The sequence below is a fragment of the Canis lupus genome, chromosome 5, assembly GCF_048164855.1.
Source record: "Canis lupus baileyi chromosome 5, mCanLup2.hap1, whole genome shotgun sequence".
Taxonomy (NCBI): domain Eukaryota; kingdom Metazoa; phylum Chordata; class Mammalia; order Carnivora; family Canidae; genus Canis; species Canis lupus.
The window spans coordinates 68,504,537-68,526,765 of NC_132842.1; the positions used below are offsets into that span (position 1 = coordinate 68,504,537).

Consider the following 22,229-nt stretch of genomic DNA (forward strand, 5'->3'; position numbering starts at 1 on the left):
TTAAAGTAATTCCAGTCCAGATCCCAAGAGAGCTTTCCAGGGAAGTTGGCAGGCTAATTCACACAGAAGAGGAAAATGTTCAGAAGAACCATAACAATTTTGAGTAAAAACAATCCTCCAAGATAAAGTTGTGGTCATTGGATGGAATGCAGTTGTCAGCAGGATATGTAAACTAATAAAATTGAATAAAGTATCTAAAACTACACATGTATGGTGGTTGCCAAAGGGCAGGTGGGTGAGGGGATAGGTGAAGTAGATAAGGGGAATTAAGAGGTATAGACTTCCAGTTATAAAATAAATAAGCCACAGGCATGAAAAGTATAGCATGGGGAATTTAGTCAATAATACTGTAATAATGTTGTTTGGTGACTACACTTACCATGGTGAGCACTGAGTAATGTGTAGGATTGTTGAATCACTGTGTTGTACTCCTGAAATTAATATAACACTATGAACTATATTTCAACTTTTTAAAAGTAAAAAGAAAACTACACATGTATGGAAACTTGGTATATGACAAATGTACAGGTATACCTTGGAAATGCTACCAGTTCAGTTCCAGACCACAACAAAGTGAATACAGCAATAAAGGGAGTCAAATGAATTTTTTTTGTTTTGTAGCGCATATAACAGTTATGTTCATACTGTACTGTAGTCTGTTAAGGGTGCAATAGCATTATGTCTAAAAAATAATGTACATACCTTTAATTCAAAAATGCTTTATTGCTAAAAAAAAAAAAAAATGCTAACCAGCATCTGAGCTTTTCGCAAGTCCTGTAATCTTTTTGCTGCCTCAGTGTGAATGTCTGCTGTCAATCAGGGTGGTGGCTGCTGAAGGCTGGGGTGGCTGTGACGATTTCTTAAAATAAGAGAATAATCAAGTTTGCCTCATCAATGGACTCTTCTTTCACAAATGATTTCTCTGCGCCGTATGATGCTGTTTGGTAGATTTTACCCACAGAACAACTTTTAAAATGGAGTCAATCCTCTTAAACCCTGTGGCTGCTTTATCAACTGAGTTCATGTGATATCCTGAATTCTCTGTTGTCATTTCAGCAGTCTTCACACCATCTTCACCGGGAGTACCTTCCATCTGAAGAATCACTTTCTTTGCTCACCCATGAGAAAGTCCTCTTCTGTTAAAGTTTTATCATGAGATTGTTGCAATTCAAATCTATTAATTTCAGTTTGAAATATTGGGAAAATTACCAAATGTGACCCAGAGACACAAAATGAGCAAATTCTGTTGGAAAACTGGCTCTGATAGATTTGCTGGATACAGTGTTGCCACAGACTTTCAATATGTAAAAAATGCAGTATCTGAGAAGCACAAAAAACAAGGTATGCCTGTATTTTTATAGAAGGGCCACCGAGAACAATGGACTGGAAAACTACTTGCATACTCAAACACCAGTGACTTCTTTTTTATACATAAGTAGATTTTTCTGAAACATCACCCATTAACTGCTTTATCCCATTTTGACTATTAACTGGTTAGAGTGTTTAATCTTTAACATTTTTTCCTTTGAATTTCTTTTTTTTTTTTTTAAAGATTTTATTTATTTATTCATGAGAGACACAGAGAGGCAGAAGCAGGCTCTACGCAGGGAGCCCGATGTGGGACTTGATCCCCAGGATCATGCCCTGAGCCAAAGGCAGATGCTCAACCACTGAGCCACCCAGGCGTCCCTCCTTCAAATTTCTTAAATCTGGTTGCCCATTTAGTTAAACACAGTTTTGTTTTTGTTTTTTTTTTAATTTTTATTTATTCATGATAGGCACGCAGTGAGAGAGAGAGAGAGGCAGAGACACAGGCAGAGGGAGAAGCAGGCTCCATGCACCGGGAGCCTGACGTGGGATTTGATCCCAGATCTCCAGGATCGCGCCCTGGGCCAAAGGCAGGCGCCAAACCGCTGCGCCACCCAGGGATCCCTGGTTAAACACAGTTTTAAAAATTTGATCCAATTCCCATGTCAATTGTGTATAATATTTTGGGTTTTTAATTTTTAAAATTTAGTGATTAAAGTTACATTTTCCAGTGTTCAATATTACAAACAACACTTCTAAAAATTTATGAATATAGAATTTCTCCAAGAAGTATTTCAGAAAGAGAGCAAGAACTAAGAATAATTTCGTTAACACTTAGATAAGTAAATATTATCAAATAAGAAAGGAAAAACTATTAATATTATAGGTATAGAGGAAATCCATGTTCCCATTATCTTTTCTACGTACCCTATCATGAGTTTGAGTTTTATAATTCCTATATACAGTTTTGTATCTTCATATTTATGCACTATGCAAATATATACTATTCTGTATATTTTTAAAATTTGTATCAATTGTGGAAATAAATCACTATCCATTCTTTTAGACATTTAATTTGCTTCCGCTTTTTTTTTAAGTTTATTTATTTAAGGCAAGGAGAGAGGGAGAGAAAGAATCTCAAGCTGACTCCCTGCTAAGTGCAGAGCCCACTGTGAGGCTTGAGCTCACAACACTGAGATCATGACCTGTGCTGAAATCAAGAGTCAGTCGCTCAACCGACTGAGACACCCAGGCGCCCCTGCTTTCACATTTTAATATATTAAATATAATGCTGCTCTAAACATTTTTGTATTTTTATTATGCCTATGTGTGATGATTTTGTTTAGTAATATATCCAGAAGTGTAGTTTTTGTATTGTAGGACATGACCATTTTCAGCTTTACCAGAGCATGCCAAAGGCTTTACAAAGTGTTTGTGGCAGTTTATTCTTTTAAAGCAAGTTAAGAGGGATCCCTGGGTGGCGCAGCGGTTTGGCGCCTGCCTTTGGCCCAGGGCGCAATCCTGGAGATCCGGGATCGAATCCCACATCAGGCTCCCGGTGCATGGAGCCTGCATGGAGCCTGCTTCTCCCTCTGCCTATGTCTCTGCCTCCCTCTCTCTCTCTCTCTGACTATCATAAATAAATAAAAATTTAAAAAAAAATAATAAAGCAAGTTAAGAGCATTTTCATTATTCAATCCTTGCTGGCACTTGGTTGTGTCAGGATACTTGGTCATGTCAAGTAACATATAGTAAAATTTTTTGCAATGCATAGTCCTATGACAGCTACCATAATCCAGAACAGTCTGGGTGGCCTGGGTGGCTCAGCAGTTTAGAGCTGCCTTCAGCCCAGGGCCTGATCCTGGAGACCCGGGATCGAGTCCCACATCAGGCTCCCTGCATGGAGCCTGCTTCTCCCTCTGCCTGTGTCTCTGCCTCTCTCTCTCTCTCTCTCTGTCTCTCATTAATAAATCAAATCTTTATAAAAAAAAATCCATCACCCCCAAGAAATTATCTCATGCTGTTCCTCTACAGTCAAAACCAATCTTCAATCTTGACTCTTAGCAACTAATGATCTTTTGCTATTCTATAGTTTTGCAGTTTCCAAAACTTCATATAAATAGAATCACAGTTTGTGTGAGTCTGAATTCTTTCATTTAGATGATGCATTTGAGATTATTGTTAGTGCATGTACCAATAGTTTATCTGTTTTATTGCTGAACATATTTTATTATATAGATATGCTTACTGTAGTTTACTCTTACCAGCTAAACAACATTTGGACTGTTTCCAATTTTTGGTTATTATGGATAAAACTGTTACATTTCTGTACAGGTTGTTTTGTGTAAACATGTTTTTAATTTTTCTGGATATCCATCCCTGAGACTACTGATTCACATGATAGCTTTATAAGAAACCACCAAGCTGTTTTCCAAAGTGCTTATATTGTTTGGCATTGGAACAAGGGGTGTTATCAAATTTTCAATTGCTCTACATAGTTCTCAGCACTTGGTATTATCAGTTGTTCTTTTTTTAATTATAGTTACTCGAAGGTATATGCTGTAAGTTTTAACTTGCAGATTTATAATGTCTAAATCTTTGATGAAGTGTCTGCCATGGCCATTTTAAGATTAGGTAGTTTTCTTACTGTTCAGTTTCGAGTTCTGAATTAAGACTTTTGGCAAGTGATTTGCAAACATTTTCTCCCAGTTGGTGGCTTTTCATTCAACAGTGTCTTTCACAGAGAAAAAGTTTAATTTTCATGCAGTCAAGTTATGAGTTTTTAAATGAATTTTCCTATGATGTATCTAAGAGCTCTTTGACCCAAAGTCCTAAGAATTTGTTCCTACATTTCCTTCTGAAACTTTTACAATTTTATACTTAGGTTTATGACCCATTTTGCGTTAATTTTTGTATAAGGTATTAGGTATAGCTCAAGATTCTTATTCTTTGTCTCTTTTTATTTTTGGCTATGGATGTCTGATTTTTCTAGCACCATTTGTTGAAGACTTCTTTCTCCATTGAATTGCCTTTGTATCTCTGTTAAAAATAATAAGAATAAAAAAAAAAAGAAAAAAAAATAATAAGAATAGCTTTATTTGTAAGAATCTATTTCTGGGCTCGGTTCTGTTTTGTGGATGTCTGTCCTTTTGTCAGTGCCACATTGTCTTGTTTATTGGAGCTTTAAAGTCTACACTTGTGCACTCTACAGCTTCCAATGTGGTGCTGAATAGGAATTACCTTGTTATTGATTTTGAGGGGGAAAGCATTCAGGTTTTCACCATTAAGTATGGTGTCAGCTCTGGGTTTTTATAGATGCCGTTTACCAGGTTACAGAAGTTCTGATCTGTTTCTCTGAGATTTTCATTAAATGGATGTTGATTGTTTAACAAATTGATCATGTAGCTTTTCTTTTTTAGTCTATTTATAATAGTGGATTACATTTACTTTTCAAAATTTAAACCAGCCTTGCATTCCTAGGATAAACCACATTTAGTTGTGATTATATGAAAGTATTATACTTTTTACATATGTTGCTAGATTAGATTGGCTGATATTTTGTTGAGGATTTTTGCATCTATTTTCTGGGGTGATTTTTTTTTTTTTTTTTTAAGATTTTATTTATTCATGAGAGAGAGAGAGAGGCAGAGGCAGAGGGAGAAGCAGGCTCCATGCAGGGAGCCTGACATGGAACTCAATCCCAGGTCTCCAGGATCAGGCCGTGGGCTGAAGGCGGTGCTAAACCACTGAGCCAGCCGGGCTGCCCTGGGGTGATGATTCTGATACCATTTCCAATTTGTAGAGTTTTTTGTTTTTCCTTTGTTTTTGTTTTTGTTTGTTTGTTGGTTTTGTTTTTGTTTTTTAAGACCAAGCAGTTCTCAGACACTAGCTGGGTGTCCTACAATTCAGCTCAGTTCTGATCTACCTGGAGATGGCATCAGATTCCAAGAATTAGGGGCTCAGTCTCACAAGTCTGGCCTCCACTTAAGATGCCAGTCTCATGTCCAGGTTGTCACCTGTGCTTCTGACCAATTGGCTATAAATCAGGTTTCTATGAGCCCCTCCTTGAGTTTGATTAATTTGCTAGAGAGGCTTAGAGAACTCAGGAAGCCAATTTACTTACTTAAATTTTAAGTAAGAGCATATTAAAGGATAAAAATCAGGGGTGCCTGGGTGGCTCAGTGGTTGAGCATCTGCCTTCGACTCTGGGCGTGATCCCGGGATCCCGGATTGAGTCCCACATCGGGCTCCCTTCATGGAGACTGCTTCTCCCTCTGCCTATGTCTCTGCACCCCCCCCAATGAATAAATAAATATTTTTTTTTTTTTAATCAACAGCTAGATGAAAAAACATAGGTGAGGAGGTCCTGAACAAAGAAACTCCTATCCCCGTGGAGTGTGGAGCCTAGCACAATGGCAGAATGGAAAAATTCTGTTTCACCAACTTGGAAGCTTTCAAACCTTTTGAGTTTTTATGAAGGCTTTTTTCTGTGGCATGGTTGATTAAATCATTGACCGTTGGTGCTTGATTTAACCTTCAGCCACACCCCTGCCCCTCCCCAGAAATTGTGGTGGAACTGAAAGTTTAAACCTTAAACTCATAGTTGTTTCCCCTAGTAACCAGCCCATATTTTTAAGGGATTTCCAAAAAATGCCTCATATTTCTTGTTAGAAGTGTTTGGGCAATTTGTTCCTTTTAAGGAATTTGTCCATTTCATCTGAGTCATCTGATTTGGGGTCATAGAGCTGTTCACTGTATTTTTTTTATTCTTCTTGTTTTAAGAGTTTATTTTTAAGTAGTCTCTACACCCAACATGGGGCTCAACTTACAACCCCAAGATCAAGAATTGTACATACCACTGACCGAGCCAGCCAAATGCCCCCTTTTTATTCTTTTTTTTTTTTTTTTTTTTTTCCCTTTTTATTCTTAATGTAAGGTCTGTAGTGATGCCCTCCTTTTTTATTCTTGATGGTTTATTTATTCAGGTATTTATCATTTCTGTTTCATTTATGAAGTTCCAAGATTCATTCTAATGACCTTTCTCTCCCCCCCCCCTTTTTTTTTTTACGATTTTATTTATTTATTCATGAGGGACACACAGAAAGAGGCAGAGACATTGGCAGAAGGAAAAACAGGCTCCCTATGGGGAGCCCCACACAGGACTCAATCCCAGGACCCTGGGATCATGACCTGTCCCTCAACCACTAAGCCACCCAGGTGCCCCAGTATCCTTTCTCTTTTATCTAAAGAATTTGTTTAGGCATTTCTTTCATAGCAGATCTGTATACAACAAACTCTAAGTCTCTTAAGTCTTTACCAAGGTTTTTATTTATGTTGCCCTCATTCCTGAAAGAATATGTTTGCTGGATATAAAATTCTAATGTTCCCAAGTTCTCTTTTTCAGGGCTTAAAATTTTTGATGCACTGTCTTTGGCTTTGATGATTTCTGAAGAGCAATCCACAGTCATTCAGGTAGTTTGCTTCTACAGAATACATCATTTTCCTCTTTCAGATCTCAAGACTTTAAATCTTCAATTTCAAGTAGTTCAATTTTGAAGTGTGTGGCCCTTGTTTCTGTTTGTTCTTATCCTGTTTGGTGTTTGCTGAACTTTTTGAATCTGTAAATTTTTGCCTTTCACCAAACTTGGGACATTTTTAACAATTATTTCTTCAAAAAAAATTTTTTTTTGTAGGAGTCTCTTCTCCTTCTGAAACTTAAGTGATGTGTTAAGCCTTTTGAAGTTGTCCCACAGGTCCCTGAGGCTTTATTCATTTGTCCTCAATCCTTTTTTCTCAGTATCTCATATTAGATAGTTTCTCCTGAGTCATCTTCTAGTTGGTTGACTTTCCTCTATCCTCCCCATTCTTGGGCCCATACAGCAAATTTTTTGTTTCAGGTATTTTTCATTTTCAGTTCTAAAGTTTCCATTTGGTTCTTTTTCATAATTTATATTTCTCTACTGTGATTTTTCTACTCCCTCAGTGTTTGCCTTTACCTTATGGAATATGTTTATATTGTTGCTTCAGAGTCTCTGACAGTTCTGAGGCACCTGGGTAACTCAGTCCATTAAGCATCCAACTCTTGACTTCAGCTCAGGTCATGATCTCAAGGTCATGGGATCGAGTTCCATGTCAGGCTCATCACTGGTCATGAAAACTGCTTAAAAGTCTCTGTCTTCCTTTGCCTCTTTCATGTGTGCACTCTCTCTCTCTTTCTCTCTCTTAAGAAACAAAACAAAAAGTCTTTAAAGTCTTTGGCAATTCCAATATCTGGGTCTCATTAGGACTGGGATCTCTTGACTCTTTTTTTTTTCATTTCAGAATTCACATTTCCTGGTTCTTTATATGTGAGTAATTTTTTCTTATGTCCTGGACAGTTTGAATATATGACACTGTGAACCCTGTTAGAAATACCTGGAAAATGTTGATTTTTGTTACTCGTTTTATTTTTGTCAGGCAATCTACCCAGTTAGATTCAGATTGCATGTGCCATGTCACTTTATGTGGGTGGTGGTTCCAATGGTGGTTGGGTCTTTGTGGTCTTGCCCAGGGCATGTGCCACTCAGGGATTTGGACAGTGGCTTGTACTATAGTTTCATTCTCAACACCTTTGTCATATTTCTTTAGTTCTGTTTGATGAATACACAGCTGGGGGTGCGGGGAGTGGTAAACCAGAATTAGTGCATTTTCTTTAGCTCCGTGTTCTTGTCCAAGACCTCCTTCACATTTTCCAGATAGCATGGTTTCCTTTTCCCATTTCCTCTAGTGGCCAGAAAGTTGTTTCCTTCAATTTCTGCCTCCTAACCTGTTGTGAGTTTTGAGTATCTAAGAGAGAAGGGAAAAAAATAATAGGAATTCCCTCCATACTCCCCCAACATCATATCCTTTTCTCAATCCTGCTAGTTAGAGAGATGGGATTTCTCTTGGGGGTTTAGATGCTGCTATAGCTGCTGCACACAGATCTTTACAACTGGTGCTGGGGGATCCCTGGGTGGCGCAGCGGTTTGGCGCCTGCCTTTGGCCCAGGGCGCGATCCTGGAGACCCGGGATCGAATCCCACGTCGGCCTCCCGGTGCATGGAGCCTGCTTCTCCCTCTGCCTGTGTCTCTGCCTCATTCTCTCTCTCTCTCTGTGACTATCACAAATAAATAAAAATTAAAAAAAAAAAAAAAAAAAAACAACTGGTGCTGACCCAGGGCAGAGCTGATAGAGTGGAAAGAACAAACCAGATATCCCTGCTTCACCCCACTCTTCAGCTTGGAAAGGGGGCCCTCTTGCCAGTCTTCTGGCTGGGGCTCTCTCTAAGTTCCCGGAGTCCCTGGCATCTGTTTTTGCCGTGAGTTCTTGAATCAGCTCAGGAGACAAAAAAAAACTGAACCTCACCCTCTTTATGGGTCATTCAAGTTTGACTTCCCACCTACACCCATCTTTTACTTTCCAGAATTCTCATGTAGTTGCTTTTCATATTTTATCCTCAGTTTTTAGTTGTAATAGGAGAAGTAAGCCATACTGTATTTAATCTTGGCTGGTTCTGGAAGTTAAGTTTATTTTACATAATTGATTAGTTTTGTCTTTATATCTTGTGTCTTCTGTGTTTGTTTTTAATAAACTTTCCTAACCAAAGGTTATAGAACTATACTTCTATATTTTATGTGTATGCATTAGTTTTTACATTTAAGAATTGATTTTCTGTCCTGTAAGACAGGGATCTAATGTCAGTAGTCGGTTGCAGTGCCAATTATTGTGTGTCTCCTTTTGATCTGGAATGCTATACAGGCATTCCTCCTTTTTCTGTGCTTCACAAATACTGCATGTTTTACAAATTAAAGATTCAAGACTTCACTTCTGCAGATGTGATGAAACAGCAAGAGAACTAGAATTAGAACTGGAACCTGGAGATGTGACTGAATCACTGCAATCTCATGATCAAATGTGAACTGATGAGGAGTTTGCTCCTTTTTTTTATTTGGGGTTAGAATGGATGTTTATTTTTTTATTTAAATTCAATTAACATAATATATTATTAGTTTCAGAGGTAGAGTTCAGTGATTCATCAGTCTTATATAATACCCAATGCTCGTTACATCATATGAGAGTTGCTCTTTTTGATAAGCACGAAGTGATTTCTTCAGATGGAATCTGCTCCTGGTGAAGACTGTTGAAATGACAACAGAGGAATCAGAATATTACATGAGTTTAGTTGATAAAACAGCTGTAGGGCTTAAGAGGATTGATTCCATTTTAAAATAAATTCTGTGGTTAAAATGCTACTAAACAGCATCACAGTCTGCAGAGAAGTTATTTGTGAAAGAAGAGTCAAATCAGTGCAGCAAACTTCATTTTTTAAGAAATTGTCACAGGGCAGCCCCAGTGGCGCAGCGGTTTAGCGCCGCCTGCAGCCAGGTTGTGATCCTGGAGACTGGGGATCGAGTCCCATATCAGGCTTCTTGCATGGAGCCTGCTTCTCCCTCTGCCTGTGTCTCTGCCTCTCTCTCTCTCTCTCTCTCTCTCTCTCTCTGTGTGTGTCTCATGAATAAATAAATAAAATCTTAAAAAAAAAAAAAAAGAAATTGTCACAGCCTTCAGCAGCCACCACCTTGATCAGTCAGCAGCCATCCACATTGAGGCAAGACCATCCACCAGCAGAAGGATTATGATTTGCTGAAAACTTAGATGCTGGTTAGCATTTTTTTTTAGCAATAAGAATTTTTGAATTAAGGAATGTACATTTTGTAAACAATGCTATTGCATGCTTAACAGACCACAGTACAAGCTAACTGTTTTATGCACTGGGAAACCAAAAACTTAATTTGACTCACTATATATTGCAGTATTCCCTTCCTTGTCTGGAAGGAAACACCCAGTACCTCCAAGATAATGTCCGTAGTTCCTTTCATTGTCCATAGAAGATTTCATTGCATTGGTGGGAGCTGTCTTCTGAGGCACCAATAGACAGCATTCCTTTTTCCTTTCACATTGAGAATATGGAGATTCAAAATAGCTCCTTTATTACAGCAAAGGCTAGAGGAAGCAGCTTAGTGAGAGAGTTGTATTAGACTTGCTAATTCTCTACCCATCAGTTCTACCACCCACCTAAGTCTAGCCTAGACCAGTCCAGCCCCAGGAAAGTTTGCATCTGCAGAGAAAACCCACTTATTCAGGTCACTGCTTCCTACTCACCAGTCCAGGGAAAGAAAGAAGGCAGGAAAAAGAGACCAGACTCCATATCCTCAAGGTAACTCACTCCACTTCCCTGAGGAGGGTGTAGGAGTGGAATAAGAGACCAGGAGCATTAGCAGACCTGTCATACAGCCTGGGAGAAAGAGAAGTAGTTTGTGCCCCCACCCCCACCCCCCGCCATTTCAATTTGTCAGGTTTTTATTGTTAGAATTTTTTTTTAAGATGATTTGTTTATTAGATTGAAGATGAGCAGGGGAAGGGACAAAAGGCAAAGAAACAGACTCCCCACTGAAAGGGGAGCTGGACAGGGAGGTAGGGCTGGATCACAGGACCCCTGAGGTCATGACCTAGGTCAAAGTCAGATGCCTAACTAGCTGAGCCACCCACGCACCCTTTGTTAAGAAATATTTCCTGAAAATTAGTTGAACTAAACCATTTCAATATTTAGCTGCATTCATAACAGAAAAGAATGTCATGATCATATGACTTAAAAAATATATCTTTAAGGAGCATTAACTATGGCCTGTACAGTACCATGTTTCTTTGGATTAAAAAAAAAAAGCAGAGAGCAGATACTTCAGACTTCTTGATTATTTTTCTTAGATCTACCAGTTCATGGTTTTATAAACCTAGTCATGTATTCATTACTTGCTATGAGCAAGAATTACACTAGATATAATTAGCACATGGTTCTCATTGGAAGGCCTCACAGTATACTAGAGAAGAGAATTACGGTATTAGTGATACTTGCTCACTACCACAGAACCATGGACAAAATGTTTCGATTATGTAAACAATGGAGAAATTGAGAACTAGTGTTATATTTAAGGAAACCTGTTGTTTCTATGTAATATATTTGTGAAGATTTTGTGAAGTTTTGAAATGGTAATCCTATTTAATTCTGATTCTCTACCATTTTCATGGAAGTAAGTAACCAATGATCATTTCAAATAAATGATCATTCCAAATGAAAATTACTTGGTCAATATATATCCCTTTGAGGTGTATTTTTTAATTTTTTGCTCTTAGTTTGTGCCATCAAGGTATTTTAGCGGGAAGAGATACCTGACATTACATTGTTTTTATATAAAGTCTTTTAAATTAAGAGGCAGGATGTGACTGGCTGGCTCAATCAGTAGAGCAGGTGACTCCTGATCTTATGGTTGTGCATTCAAGCTCATGCTGTGCATAGAGATTACTTAAAAATAAAATCTTTAAATAAATAGATGGAGGGATCCCTGGGTGGCGCAGCGGTTTGGCGCCTGCCTTTGGCCCAGGGCGCGATCCTGGAGACCCGGGATCGAATCCCACGTCGGGCTCCCGGTGCATGGAGCCTGCTTCTCCCTCTGCCTGTGTCTCTGCCTCTCTCTCTCTCTCTGTGACTATCATAAATAAATAAAAATTAAAAATAAATAAATAAATAAATAGATGGAGGTGGCATCATACTGCTACCTCAGAGATAGAAACCAGAATGAATACTTATTATGTGTTTAATGACAAAGGAAATCTTTATTCTCTGCTCACTAAAATTTTAATTATAGAGTCACATAGGGGCAACTAGAGCAAAAAGTGAACTGTGTGTGTGTGTGCGCATAAAAGACATCCCAGGGAGTGGAGAGAACACAAGTGTTTGACCAACCTAGGTCACATCACTCTGAGTAACCTTGGGCAAATTCTTAATCATCTGAACCTTAATTTTCTCCCTGCCTGTAAGGAATAATAGCTACTGCATTCACTTCTTTAGAGCTATGCATGATGTGTTTCTAAGCCCACAACCTGAACATGAATGCTCCCAGTCTTTCTAAGCCTATAATCTAAAGGAAATCTTCAAACAAAAGTGGGCCAACTGTATTTTAAGAACTTAGTGCCAGGTAGCAAGCTGCCTATAAAATTTCAAAAAAGAGAATGCTAAACAAAATAGATAGTGCTTATTTTGATACTGCAATTTATATCTTCCTGATTGAAAATGTAGAAATTGTTATTTATGGGGTGAAGCCTTAAAACTACATAAATGTGCAATATAGAATAGGGGATAAATGACAGGAGATCATGGGGGACGTGTATGGTTATGAAGAGTATAGATAAGATAAAAATGGTTTTGATGTGTTACAGGATATATATATATGTTACAATTAAACTTGGGTTTAAACTTAAAAAACTGGGGGAAAAAAAAAATCCCAACAGTTGCTGAGTGATTGATTCATTTTCCCAATTGGTCGGTGCCATCATAAAAAAAAAAAAAAAAAAAAAAAAAAACATGTAATAGAGCCAGTGAGCCTCATGGAGCAAAAGGTTTCTTTATAGACAAAACACTAACTTTCAGTTTCTTAATGCTTAGTTCCACTAAGAACCAAAGGAGACCGGCAGCCTTAGTTCTTTTAACTCCTTCGATGCCAGCCTTCTAGCTGTTGGGTTTCTGTCAGCTGTCATATCTACCATGTTGACAAGATAGTGAAACTACAACATTCAAATTTATCTTTTCAAAAGCAGGGTTTTTCTTTGTTTTAATGTTACAGATTTATTTGAGGTTCCTAGATTATCAAATGGAGCACTCAAATGAATGCAAGAGAAACTTTGTTGCAGTTTATGATGGAAGCAGTTCTATTGAAAATCTGAAGGCCAAGTTTTGCAGCACCGTGGCCAATGACGTAATGCTGAAAACAGGAGTTGGAGTGATCCGAATGTGGGCCGATGAGGGCAGTCGGCTGAGCAGATTCAGAATGCTCTTTACTTCCTTTGTGGAGCGTAAGTAAATACTACAACACTGAGATCTTTTTACACAATTTTCATTCATTCAGAATTCAATTATGGTGCATTTCCTCTTGACAAAGACTGCAAGTCAAAGAGAAGGCAGAAATAACTAAGTTTTAGTCACTGTTCTCAAAGAATTATCTGTTCTAGGTGAAAAACCACATTAATACATACATTGCAACACTGCCTTATTACAAAGGTGTAAACATATGGCAGGAAATGCAGAATGGAAACTTCAAGATTTTCAAATTTAAAAATAATTATCAGTAGTATTAATTTAAAAAAAAAAGTAGTATTAATTCAGCTTGGTGAATCATTATGAGCCTGCCAAACCATGCTCATCAAAATTTAGGTAGGCTGCTTTTTCTTTTTAAATAATTTTAAGCTGATCTAAAATTTTTTAAATAGGACAGAATTTTCATGTGTCCTTTACTCAGATTCCCCTAATAGTATAGTAAAACTGAAAATGAACACTGATACAGTATTATTGACTGATACATAGACCATATCCACACATCACTGGTTTTCCCATTAATGTCTTTTTCTGATGCAGGATCCACGTTGCATCTATCTACTTGTCATCTCTCCTTTAGTCTCCTCAGTCTGTGATGGTGCCTCATTCTTTGGTGACCTTGATACATTTGAAGAGCACTGGCCATTTATTTGGTAGAATGTTGTCCATTTGAGTTTCTCTGATGTTTTCTCATGGATTCATTTGAGGTTATATATTTCTGTCAGTATCACAGAGAGGACATTACACCTTTTCCTGCACATCACACCGGTGAGGTGGATGTGTGTAATGCAGATTTGTCCCTCATTAACTTCCCTCACTTCCTTGGGGAGCTCTCTGTCAAGATTCTCCACTATAATGTTACTAATTTTTTCATTTCTAGTTAATAATGCTCTTTGAGACTATGCATATCCCTTTGCTCATAATTATAGTGTCTGTTAATGGTTTTCATCTGTAATAGGTGATACCATAGTGTTTACCTAATGGTAGTTTACTGTCTCCATTATTCCTTCTACACTTATTAATTGTAATTCTTTTGTGAGGAAGAACTGTTTTTCCCCTCATTTATCTTTTGGTGATTTATATCAGTATGAGTTTATGGATTTTTATTTTATGCCATTATTATTATACATATAAAATTATATATAACATACAATTAGTATAATACTAACATTATTTTGTTGCTCAAAGTCCCAGCTTTGGCCATTGGGAGCTCCTTCAACTTGTCTCTTTTATCCTTTGTTTTTTGTTGTTTTGGCGGGGGGGGGGGGGGTGTTTAAATCACTTTCTTTCTATCACCACAAGATAGCCCACGCCTGATTGTGTTTTCCCTGGCCCAGCCCTAGAACCAACCATATTTCCATCCAAGTACTAACCAGGCCCGACCCTGCTTAGCTTCCGAGATCAGACGAGATCGGGCGCATTCAGGGTGGTATGGCCGTAGACCCAACCATATTTCCAAGAAGCCCTTTTCTTCTCCTCAGAAAACACTGCTAAAAACGCTTACAGGGTTTTTTTTTATAGGAATCATAATGAATCCATAGATTGCTTTTAAATAGTAGTGTCATCTTAATATTAAGTCTTCCAGTGTATGAACCCAAAATGTCTCCCAGTTTGTTTGTTGTTTTTATTTTTTTTCAAGAATGTTTTATTCTGGAGATGCCTGAGTGGCTCGGCAGTTGAGCATCTGCCTTTGGCTCAGGGCATGATCCTGGAGTTCCAGGATAGAGTCCCATATCGGGGTCCCCAGAGACGGCTGCCTATGTCTCTGCCTCTCTCTGTGTATTCTCTCATGAATAAATAGAATCTTCTAAAAAAAGGTTTTGTTCTGTATACAAGTCTACATTGTTAGTATGTAGAAATGCACCTGATTTTTGTTTGCTGTTTGTATCCTGCAGCATTGCTGAATTAGTTTATTAGTGTGTAATCTTGTTAGCGTTTTCTACATATAAGATTATGTTGTCTGCGAACAGGTACTTTTCCAATATTGGATGCTATTTTATTTTTCATTTCCTGTTCTCGTCTCATTGTTCTTGCTAGAACTTCTAGTACTATACTGAATAGAAATGAAAAGGGACACCCATGTCTTGTGTCTGATCTTCGGAGAAAAGCTTTCAGCCTTTCACTGTTGAATAGGTGTTAGCTGTGGGGTTTTCATATATGGCTTTTATCACGTTGAGGAAGTTTTCATCTGGTCCTAGTTTATTGAGTGTTTTCATCATGAAAGGATGTTGAATTTTGTCAAATTCTGGTTCAATGGAAATGATCATGTCATTTTTTCCCCTTTCATTCTGTTAATGTATATTACATTGATTTTTGTGTGTAGAACCATTTTTCTGTTCCAGGAATAAGTCCCACTTTGTCATGGTGTATAATCCTTTTAATATGTTGCTGAATTCAGTGCTAGTATTTTGTTGAGGATTTTTGCATCAATATGCATGAGGAGAATTGGTCTGTAGTTTTCTAATAGTATCTTTCTGGCTTTAGTAGATGGTTATGCTGGTCTTTAGAATGAGTAAGAAGTGACCCCTTCTCTTCAACTTTTTGGAAAAGCTTGAGAATTGACATTCTATAAACATTTGGTAGAATTCACCAGTGAAACCATCCAGTTCAGGGCCTTTCTTTGTTGGGAGATAGTTTGATTACTGATTCAGTCTTCTTGCTAGTTAGAGATCTATTCAAATTTTCTTTTTTTTTTTAAGATTTTATTTATTTATTCATGAGACAGAGAGAGAGAGAGAGAGAGAATGAGAGAGAGGCAGAGACACAGGCAGAGGGAGAAGCAGGCTCCATGCAGGGAGCCTGATGTCGGATTCAATCCCAGGACTCCAGGATCACGCCCTGAGCCGAAAGCAGGCGCTCAACTGCTGAGCCACCCAGGCATCCCTAATTTCCACATATTTATGAATTTTCCAGTTTATTTGAAAAAGATACAAAAGATACTTTGTATCATGTCAGTCTTTTAAGATTTTTATGTGTCTGTGGCAGAACATTTGGTCCATCCTGGAGAAAGCTCTATATACACGTGAGAAAAATGTGTATTTCTCTGTTTTTGGGTGGAACTTTATGTATGTATCTATTAGGTCCAGTTGGTTTATAGTATTAGTCTTGTATTTGCTTATTTATCTTCTGTATGGCTGTTTTACCCATTATTGAAAGTGGAATATTGAAGTCTCCAACCATTTTTGTAGAGTATCTAATTTCTCCCTTAAATTCTAATAGTGTTTGCTTCCTATACTTTAGGACTCTGATTTTTGGTTTATATTTTTTTATAATTGTTGTATCTTCTTGATGAATCTCTTTTACCAATAACAGTGTCCCTCATTGTCATTTGCAACAGTTTTGATTTAAAGTCTACTTTTGTCAGTATTTGTATAGCCAGCCCAGCTGTCTTTTTGGTAACTATTTGCATGGAACATCTTTCTCCATTTATTCATTTTCAACCAATTTTTTTTTTAAAGATTTATTTATTTATTTATTCAGAGAGAGCGAGAGAGAGGCAGAGACACAGGCAGAGGGAGAAGCAGGCTCCATGCAGGGAGCCTGACGTGGGACTCGATCCGGGATCTCCAGGATCACACCCCGGGCTTCAGGCGGTGCTAAACCGCTGCGCCACCAGGGCTGCCCTTTTCAACCAATTTTTATCTTTAGATCTAAAGTGAGTCTTTTATAGAACAGTATATAATTGGACCTTGTAGGAGGGTTTTATGATCTATTCTGTCAATCTCTGCTTTTTGAATAGAGGGTTTAACTCATTTAGATTTTTAGTAATTAGTAAGAAGGAAGGACTTCTGCCCTTTGGCTGTTTGTTTTCTAAATGTCTTTTTTTTTTTTTTGTTTTTGTTTTTGTTTTTGTTTTGTTTTTTTGTTTTCTAAATGTCTTAAAGCTTTTTGTCCCTCATTTCCTTCATTATTACTTTCTTTTGTGGTTAATCGATTTTTTGTGGCAACACATTTGAATTTCCATTTGTGTATATTCTTTAGATATTTTCTTTGTGGTTATAATGGGGTTTTGTCTTTTTATGAGTTAGTTATGTCTTTAAAAGTCATCTTTACAGGATGCCTGGGTGGCTTAGTGGCTGAGCACCTCCCTTCTGCCGGAGTCCCAGGATCGAGTTCCACATTGGGCTCCCTCCATGGAGCCTACTTCTCCCTCTGCCTGTGTCTCTGCCTCTCTCTCTCTTGTGAATAAATAAAATCTTTTAAAAATTAAAATTAAAAAAATAAAAGTCATTTTTACTATTTTGTGGGCATGTGAGAACCTTTTCATATTAAAGAATGGGGTAGCTCATGTATAGATCCTGACCTAGCTTAAAAGTGGAGACACTCTTGAGGACAGATTTTAGGATCCTTCCCTTAAACTTCTGATAATTCACATGAACAAATTCTAGGAAAAAATTGGTTCTATTGCCTATCTCCTATAAAAGTCCAAATGACTGTTTTGTTGATTTTGTCATAAGTGCAAATCATATTATATTAGCTTTGATTTTTTTAAAAATGGCCTTCAAAAATACCATCATGTTTTTGGCTTGATTTAATTTTAATCTGCATTTGGATAGTGCTGAATGATTAGTCTCTCTCAACTAGTCCCTTTCCTCATGGCCACTTCTGTTCAAAGAAAATTACCATTTAAAGACTCATCCAAACTGCCCCAGTGTAGTTGAAGGTATATGTTCATATCACATATATTTTAAAAATAAATGGTAGATCTTCTACATTATCCTCAGAAGGAAATATTTTCACTTTTATATACTGACTAATGAATACAGTAACATGGTAAAATATGATTTTTGCAAAGCAAAATTTGTAAATATAAAGGTGTAAGAGTAAGGTACTATCAGATATTTTTCTTAAGAAATTTAGGACTTAGGGGCAGCCCAGGTGGCTCAGTGGTTTAGCACCACCTTCAGCCTAGGGTGTGATCCTGGAGACCCGGGAGCACATCGTGCTCCCTGCATGGAGCCTGTTTCTCCCTCTGCCTATGTCTCTCTGTATCTCTCATGAATAAATAAATAAAATATTTTTTTTTTAAAATAAAAATAAAAAATAAATAAATAAATTTAGGGGCAGCCTTGGTGGCGCAGCGGTTTAGTGCCGCCTGCAGGCCGGGTGTGATCCTGGGTCTCCAGGATCGAGTCCCACATCGGGCTCCCTACATGGGGCCTGCTTCTCCCTCTGCCTGTGCCTGCTTCTCCCTCTGCCTGTGTCTCTGCCTCTCTCTCTCTCTCGCTCTGTGTCTCTCATGAATAAATAAAAAATAAAATCTTAAAAAAAAATAAAATTAAATTAAAAAAGAAATTTAGGAATTAGCAATTTTTCCCTTTACTTATAATTTCAAGATATTATATTACTATTCCATGGATTCTATGTTAAATTCATGAATGGTATGTGACCTATACAAGCTTTTGCTATAGCTCAACTCTTCTATCTATAATTTTATTTATTTTTTTTTTAATTTTTTTTAAACATTTTCTTTTCTTTTTTTTTATTTATTTATGATAGTCACAGAGAGAGAGAGAGAGAGAGAGAGAGGCAGAGACACAGGCAGAGGGAGAAGCAGGCTCCATGCACTGGGAGCCCGACGTGGGATTCGATCCAGGGTCTCCCGGATCGCGCCCTGGGCCAAAGGCAGGCACCAAACTGCTGCGCCACCCAGGGATCCCTATCTATAATTTTAAAAGACTTGATGAATTGCCAAATGGCTAGCTGGGTTATGAAACCAACCACCCTTCCTACCTGCCTTCCATTCATTTATTTAACATTTATCTTACAAGATATTGTATTTGCTATGAAGACACAAAAATGGATGAAACAGTCCCTGCTCTAAAAGATCTTATTATAGTCACTTAGGTGAGGTAACTTATATGCAAATGAGGCAGTTGCAGGAATGACTATGACAAAGACTGAGACAGAAAATGAAGTGCTTCCTGATTAAATATGCAGGTTACTTCTAGCAGGCAGCATTGATTATGGAGCAAGTAGTTAAGGTAGGGACTTGGGTTTATTCTTGAGGACAGGTAGGTTTTAGAAGGTAGAAATGTTGAATAATTGAAGTTATTATTCCGAACAGAGGCTACAGAGGGAATAAAATGCATAGAGCCCAGGCTTATCTGGATCACAAGAAGTAGTAGAAGAAAGAAGAGAGAAAAATGAGTCAAGAAAGATTAAAACTAGAGTTAGAAGGCCTTTAAATTAAAGGCTAAAATTAGAGTTCATATTAAAGGCATTGGGGAGTTTTGAAGGGTTTCATACTACAGAATGACAATCAGAGCCATGCTTCGGTTGTGGTGTAGAGGCTTTGTAGGAGGGAGGCTGACTTCCATAGTGGGGAGCCCTGGGGGTATGGGGGGACCAGGACAGTCTGAACCGAAGCAGTGACAGAAGAGAGACTTGTGGACGTAGCATCAACAGGATTTGGTGACTGAGCAGACAAAAGTAACAGAATGGGTCAAAGATACCTATAGCTGCCGTCTGACTTGGAAAATGAAAATTGGAGAGATAAGAGGGAAAAGTTATTTGGATTTTTAATCCAGTTATTTTGGATTTAGTGAGTTTCTCAAGTAGCTGGAAATGTCAAGAGCTCAGCAGTGATATTTACCGTGAGTAAACTGTGTTGCTACTTCTTGTTGCCCTATGAATCTAAGCAGTTTCAAAAAAGATTTTATCAACTTTTCACACTTAAAACAGCTATGTAAGGCTGCTTCACTATTTCAAATGACTACAAAGCAGTGCTTGATACAAAGATAGAGTTTCGGTTAGCAAGAAAGCGTTTCAGCTGTCTTCCTTTCTCCTTGGTTTACTTCTTCCCAGCATCTTACATCTGTGCTTTCCAGGAGTGCCCATCAGCCACGGGTAGCTGCTGAACACTCATAATGTGGCCCATCTCAACTGACATGTGCGATAATTATAAAGATAGATCCTGGGTTTGAAAGAAGTGGAATGAAATAATGTAAAATATCTCATGAATAATGTTTCATATGTGTTAAATGAGAATATTTTGGGTATTGTTTCAAGGTTCCTGAACACCAACCAAATGTTAGGTGACTTCTTAGAAAGAGTCACAGGAATCAGCATGTATTTGAATACTTACTTATGCTAAGATTTTTGAGACTGAAAGGATATGGGATCAACAAAGGAGAATTACTGTCTGATTCTGGAGAAATCCTCGCTTGGGCTTCCTTAACACTCCCTCCCTCCCATGAAGAGCACACTATGCATGTGCATTTCTCCAACAACGAAAAAATGCAGTAGCATGCACAGCCGTTTTGTGGAGAGAAGCCCGTTAGAGCTCAGCACCCAAGATTTTTATTGGGAGCCGGTCACATAGGCACTCTCAGCCTTGCCTGTACCAAAATTGTAGACTCATAGCAGGAAAGAAGGTATTTGACATAAATGACATTGTTCACGCAAACTCTAGGCCCTGTGAACCTTATCATCTGGGAATGGAGGAAAGCCAAGTTCCCAGTTGCCAAAGCTAAGGGCAGACCTTGCACACAGACCCTTCTAAAGGGAGCGACCTCAGTCCTGCTATAGTAACACTTCTCTGCACAGATATATTGGGTTAAATAAGCTATTAGTAAAATTAATTCCTCCTGTTGCTTTTTAATGCATCTACTTCCTCACATTTTGGCTCACATTATATTTATTTTGGGCAGCACTGATCTAAACCTTAAATGCAAAATTCTTCTCTAATGTGTCTTAGTTAAGGTATTTCTCTATATACATTAATGATTTCTCCATCAGTACAGATATGAGAAGTAAACAGATGAAAAGCCTCCCTCAAGTGATGTCTTTACAATAATCACTAAATACAAGACTGAGTTAAAAGTTGCAGTAGACTTAGCTCCATATCCTTAATTTAGCTTTATTATCCACGAAGAACAAGAAAACCATCCTTCCAAATAAAAAGTCATATATCTGTGTGTATATGTGTGTGTATATATATATGTCATATATGTGTGTATACATATATATATATATACATATATATACACATGTATATGATCAAAATAAAGGATTTTGTAAGTTTTTATGAAACAAAAGTCCCAGTTTGGAAGTCTCCTTGTAATAGGCACATTAGAGAGCTCCAAACAGTACGTTTTTACATGCTCATCATTAAATCAAACTATTGAAACTCTTTTGTTTTTCTCTAAGGTATTAATGATTTGTAACTGTTATGATCCATTCATGAAAACAATCAACCGTGAGTTGATTTTAGAAAAGACTTATAAAGGTGGACTAATTCTGCGTGAGACACTCACTTAATACCTACCCATCATAGATGCCAGAACTAAAATAACGTAAGTTGGCTAAAATGAATGATCTAGAATAGCAGTCAGTTTGTTTGCCTTCTTCCCAAGCACTGAGTACTAGTATATGTCTCACTCTTTAAGACAGGATATGGTTTTAGGAAAATAATTTCTAGGACTACAGCTGTGAAAGCAGCAGAAGTTATTTTTGTTAGAATAAATCCATAATGTGATTCTCAGTGACACACTGCCTACGGGGCCCCTGCAGGCCTCGTTGAAGAATAGGCCATCTTTCAGCATCATTGCCATATCTCATGAGAAGGGGAGGGAAACTGAAATCCTAATCCTCCTTCTTTCTCATGCTATGACCCAGCAGGGAGGAAAGGGGGAAAGTAGAAAATCCTCAGGCTTTAAGTAGAAAACAGTTCATAACTGGCACTATCTTTGCAATACTCTTTGTCCTTTACTTATAAATTCCTATAATTCAGCCATTTTTATAGTTTTTAACTGAAGTATGTCATTAATATCCCATGTCAGTAACTGATACTTGGATTCTCTTTATAAACAACTGTGCTTATCCACTAAAAATCCATAGAGCTTAATACAACTGTAATTATGAATATCATACATTTCTACAAAACAGTATCTGACTTTGTCAGTGTTGCTTTTTTTTTTTTTTAAGATTTTATTTATTTATTCATGAGAGACACAGAGAGAGAGAGAGGCAAAGA

The 22,229-nt window shown here is 37.7% G+C and overlaps 1 protein-coding gene across 2 annotated transcripts in view; it reads left to right on the forward strand.

Annotated features, from left to right (window-relative positions):
• NETO2 (neuropilin and tolloid like 2) overlaps window positions 1-22,229 on the forward strand; it is a 58,761-nt gene that overhangs the window by 25,251 nt on the left and 11,281 nt on the right. For both annotated transcript variants that reach the window (XM_072827272.1, XM_072827273.1), the window contains exon 7: window positions 13,005-13,233. In XM_072827272.1, the coding sequence (XP_072683373.1) occupies window positions 13,005-13,233 (229 nt within the window). The remainder of the gene's footprint in view (window positions 1-13,004; window positions 13,234-22,229) is intronic.